Genomic DNA, 5559 nt, shown 5'->3' with positions numbered 1-5559 from the left:
TCTGGGAGATCTGGTTCAACGCAGAGGGGCAGAAATGATCTATGGGACTTGAAGCTATGGCAGTTAAGTGATAGAATCTCTCTTGCAATGAGTGGCTTATGCTTAATTACGTCAAAAAAGTACCCGTGATGCGATCTTACCTGTTACGGGCTATTTCATTTGCAGTTTCCTGCACTCTCTCTCTCTCTCTCTCTCTCTCTCTCTCTTTCTCCTGCACTCCTGATGAGCCAGCATGCATACAACTGTAGACTTTTTTTCCCCTCCAAAAGCCTTTTACCACAGAGAGTGTCTTTGTTCCTGCGCTTGTCTTAAAACAAAAGTGCTGAGATCATTTTGAGGAAACCAAAATGATGAATCGGCTCATTTTCCTGTGACCATCTTAATTCAAAGAAATAAGACCCTGCTACTTACTGTATCTTTGAACTGTTACTAATACAAGACTGGGGCAACAGGGCAGTGTTCTTAGCATACATTAGGTTTGGCATCCATCAGAGCTACTTCTTGGTATTACTATGCCAGCTCTTTATTTGTGGCACCACTGTCTGCTGTGGCGCCCAGCATTATGTGTGGAGGGCTGATCTAGTGGTGCAGTGGCCACCCAGGGCTCTGTGGATGGATGGTCTCTCTGGGCCTGTTTGACTGGAAACAGGTGTGTGTCATCTGAAGATGAAGGCCCAGCCAATAAACATTATTGGAGAACATCTGCTGTTTGTCACAACACAGGGCGAGCTGGAGCGGCCCCCCATCCATCAGCTAGCCGTAGAGTGGGTGTGGGGGGCTTCATCCTTCGCTAGCGGGGCCGTTCACCCATCACTCACCCCGGGGATGCTGGATAAGGGGTGCACGTTTGGTCCAGGCACCTGCCTGCCTCTGCCAGCCCACAGCCGCCTTTGGCCGATAGAGGAGAATATGCTCCAGTGCACTTGAAAAATGCCTCAGGGAGAGAACACGCTCTCTCTTACACTGACACCGCGCGCACGCACACACACACACAAACGGTGTACCCTGCTCAGGTGCGTCTCACACCCCCACCCACTTTAGACTACTATCAGGGAGGCAGGCATGGCCTTAATGCTTGACCCTTCTCTGGCTGATGAGAGCTGCTTGGTAGTAGCCTCGCACAAAAACACACACTAACATGTCCACATACACAGGATCCCATAGGTCTTTATGACAGCTGGAACCTTCCTCCCCCTTCTCTCTACCTCCGTACCTTACTGCAGTCTCCAACCCCACCCAGGGATCACAGAAATCAGTACCAGGCAACACTGCATTAAAAGCACACAATTCAGAAATATACGTTTAAAAGCAGGTTTCCACATATGTTTTAGTCGTTATATATTTGAATCATGGCTCTTTTTCTCTTTTGATTCAGTCAAAGCACAATCACAGATGATGACACATGGACATAAAGACTTCGGAAAAGTACAAATTTAGTTTATCAATTTTACACAAACAAAATGTATCAATGTAGCACCACTGACATAAAATCAGCACAGTAGGTTATGACAGATACAACTGGCACTGACCTGAGATATAATACAAATACAGTTATTGCATAAAAGAAACACCTTCATTTAAATTAAATGTATGGTGAAGGATAGCAGTAGTGATATGGAACTTATCTTGTTGTAAAAAAAACAAAAACAGGCTGTTAATATTGTACCACAGAAACAAAATATCATCAATTTGATAATTTTTTATAAGATTCCCAAACTCTGAATCAGCTGCTGACTCAATCAACACAGATCTGAAAGAATGCAATGTGTGCAAGGTTTGCCTGCAGTAATCCACGACCAGCACCCCGCACCGCAAAAACAAAACACATGATCAATGCTAATAAATGAAGAGTGTTTGTAATGCTGGTAATGAAGCTTGTTCATTCATTCCATAAGCCATGTTGAAATAACTCATGTAAGACAATATCTTTAAAGAAGTGTGTAAAAAGTGTATGGGCAATAAAATAAGTTAAGGTGAATCTTTTCTTGTGAAAGAGTCCCATTGCTAAATCTATTCAGAATATTTGTAAACCAACTATCTAATGATCTGAGTTACTTTCTTTTGGGAAATGGTGCAGTTTAACATAGAATACAAGGCAAATGTGTGAAATTAAAACATAAAATTTTAGAAACAAATTAAATGATGGGAATAAACACATAAGGTGATAGATATGATTCCTTCCCTAGGCTTTTTCAGTGTAGCAAGCCAAAGTCACGCCCTTCTACTTCCAATACATGGGAACTATTTTTCCAAACAATAAGAATTGTAGTGATTGGGAAAAGGCAAATTATTTTTTGATCCAGTTTGAATTGAGACATGGATTACAAATATGTTTCTTTAAAAATGTAAAAAATAACATTTCAACCGAAGAAAGTCTCAGTTAGCCGTATGTTTGTCATATGACCACTTAGTTTTGTGTGAAACCACCCATTGAACTACATCTCTCGTCTCACACAGTTAACGTCACATGGTCTGGTCCATAACATCTTACCTCATATGTTTTATCCAGTGAATTGTTCAGCAGATAAGCAAAAGAACGGGCCAGATCTGCTGCTTGAGTATCGTTACATCCCCGGTACGATACACACAGATACCGTGGCTTCAACGAGACATCATCCATCTGTTTGTAGTCTTTCTAATTACACATTTTCACAGTGTTATACTTGACAGTTTAACAGTAAACTGAACCTTCCTTGACTTGCGAAATTATCTATCAAACTGATGAACATTATATTCATGGCTCAATTCAAAGGGGATCAAAAATAATTGGTTTTGCCCCATTTACTACCGTTCACATTTTTTCAGAGTTAGGGTCCCATGGCAGTCCATCGGAAGGGGAGGGGCTTTGCCTCTCCATGATGGAAGTAAAGTACATAAAGGGTCCTATCTTGCACCCGGCGCAGTGCAAAGCCTGACGCAAGTGTCTAGGGCGACACAGTTTCTTTATTCCCTATTTTTTTGCTTATCTTGAGGCAGTGGTAAATGACTGCAACAGAAACCTGGTCTAAAGTCAATAGCGCAGCATTTCATTGTTATTTAAACATCAAATTAGTAAAATGCGCCTAGGCTTATGCACCGCGCACGCACACTATACTTGTCACACACACACACACACACATAGGGAAAAGCAGCAGCACACACACATGCAAAAGATGAAATAAGAAGAAGAAATAAAAATAGTATGGTTCAAATCCACCACCATCATAACAATGCGCCAAGGTACAAACACGCCTGGCTTTTAAAGGGAATGAGAGATGACATTCTGATTGGTTTATGTCATGTTATTCCCAAAACACACCTATGAACTAATGAAGACACTAAGTACAACCCTTGTGAACCATGTGCCCGGCGCACGGACCCTTATTTCCGCTGCCAAACTAGCAAAAATGGATTTGGACATGCCCTAAACGCACCTACGCCATGTGCTTCCCGCTGTGCGCTTAGATCATTAAAACAGGGCCCTAAGTCTTAATGGGGATTCAAACACTGTTTTTTTGCATCATTGCAATTAATAGATTCTTGACTTCTGGAAAAACAGTATGTAATTGACCATTTTGGGAAAAAAAAAAAAATACCAGACATAGTTGTAAATGATCTTTTAAAGCCAAGTATGTTTTTATATTTCAAAATATGTCCAGAAGTCATTTTTATTTTGAAACATCCCCTGCTTCAATATTTATGGCTTCTATTGGACCATATTTTTGTAGCTCACCTGCGACAGTTATTTGTGGACACACATAAAAAAAATTAGGAAATATTGTTTTTTTAAGGCTCTCCAGTGACAAGTAAGTATCAGATTCAGTCGTGTCTTGTTCAAACAGCAGATTACATGCAAAACTGAAAAGCAAATGAACCCCTTTCCATCAGCAATAGTCACAAATGGGATTTAGGTATTAATGGGTATTACTAAGCCTGTTTAACCCTGGACTTTAAATCTTAGACAGTTCGGGGGGGGGTTTAGAGTTTATGGTCCTTTTGAGGGCCCTTCACATGCCAGGTCTACTGGGTGATTACCTTGAGCTCCAGGCTCACTGATGCAGTGACAGTTTCACAAAAACATGATATTACTAACATCACCTTTACCAAGATGATCTGAGTAATGCTTAATGGAACCAAGCCCCCGTGTTTGAACATCCAGTCAGGAGTTTGCCCCTCTGCTTGGGTTATGTGGTTTTGCTGCCTGCTCTTCTCTTTCTTTGGGACACAGAAAGGTTCAACGGTCCCGGGCTTTGGTGTAGACGTGCTGAAAAGGGAGAAGAAGAAAAAAGTATGAAGACATCAGCACTATTTGAAAATCAAAAGCAAATGTTCTGGGGTTTTTGGAGGAGAAGTAACTGGTACGTAGTCTCCCGTGTGCTTTGCTTTGAGGAGGTAAAACGAAGACAGCCTCAAGCCTGGCTCCATGCTGGGTGCAGATTAAAATAACTGTCAGGAGACAGGAGCAGCTATTGAGGGAGACAGGGTGACACACAGAGTGATGGGGCACAGCCTCTCGCACTTCATGACACAGTATTTCACTAAAGCTGGTTCAGCTTTACAGCCCATGACCGTGTGTGTGTGTGTGTGTGTGTGTGTGTGTTCGCGTTCGCGTTCGCGTTCGTGGCAATGGGAGCATTGATTTACCTTCACTACATGTGGGGCCCAGCCAGGTGAGTGGGCACAGGCATCGCCCACTCAGCCCATCACATCGGGCTCTATGGGCACACTGACATGGCAGGGAACAGTCAGGGCCAAAACGGTCTCCACCACAGGCTAAGACAGAAAAGACAGTGGAAGGGTTGGAATAAATTAAGAGTGTGCACAGCACACAAACATGTGGATAGAGGGCCAGGTTTTCTAAATGTCTGCTCACTGCATTTTAACATCCATTTTCATTTAGTTTAGATAGTCATGTTAACAAAAGTGTGGTTCCCTCAAGCTGAGCTCTACCTTTTTCACATCTCTGTCCCGTGCTTCCTGGGGGACAGAGGCACTGTCCGCTCGATGGGTCACACGGAGCATCTCCAACACACTCACATGTCTGTCCACAGTTTAATCCAAACTTGCCAGATTCACACCCTGAAAACAAATACATGGTTGTATTACTGTAGCTTTAAGCATTGTCTTCATTAATGACATAACCCTCTGCCCTACCTACTGCAAGAAGAATGGACTACTAAGGAACTTGTTTTTTTAGATTTTTCCTAACATCTACTTTTGTGTTTTGAAAATACAAAATATAAGAATTAACTTTTACATTCTTATAGGCAACTAGATAAGAGCCAGGTCTGTCTCCGGATCCTGTGGCTGCCTTACAGCTGCTCTGCAATGCTCAGTCATATCTCCTGCTGGGACTGAAGTGGCCATTTAGGCGCTCACACTGTGGCTGAGAGCCCTGCAAGCAGGCAGGAGGGCACAAGGATGTAACAGGAACGCATTAAGCAGTCGGGAAACACCTGTCTCTCATCAAATAACTAGGCTGCTTGCCTGCCCACCTACCTACTAGCCTGTCTGTCCGCTTGCCAGAACACACTCACACCAACCCCCTTTTTTTTTAAGGGGGGGGGGGGGGGGGGGGGG

The 5559-nt window shown here is 43.0% G+C and overlaps 1 protein-coding gene across 2 annotated transcripts in view; it reads right to left on the bottom strand.

The window, feature by feature from the left end:
* Positions 1-2561: 2561 nt before the first annotated feature.
* Positions 2562-5559, bottom strand: part of LOC117942232 (multiple epidermal growth factor-like domains protein 6) — a 51488-nt gene continuing 48490 nt past the window's right edge. Inside the window, exons 35-37 of one of the 2 annotated variants that reach the window (XM_034867594.1) lie at positions 4930-5058; positions 4624-4752; positions 2562-4243 (exon numbers count right to left, since the gene is read on the bottom strand). In XM_034867594.1, coding sequence (XP_034723485.1) covers positions 4164-4243; positions 4624-4752; positions 4930-5058 — 338 coding nt within the window. In that variant the 3' untranslated portion in view covers positions 2562-4163. The other variant, XM_034867595.1, reaches the window with a different exon arrangement.

This window comes from Etheostoma cragini, chromosome 3 (genome assembly GCF_013103735.1).
Source record: "Etheostoma cragini isolate CJK2018 chromosome 3, CSU_Ecrag_1.0, whole genome shotgun sequence".
Lineage (NCBI taxonomy): Eukaryota > Metazoa > Chordata > Actinopteri > Perciformes > Percidae > Etheostoma > Etheostoma cragini.
The sequence above is the reverse complement of the archived record's forward strand: the minus strand, read 5'-3'. Positions and strand labels throughout refer to the sequence as shown.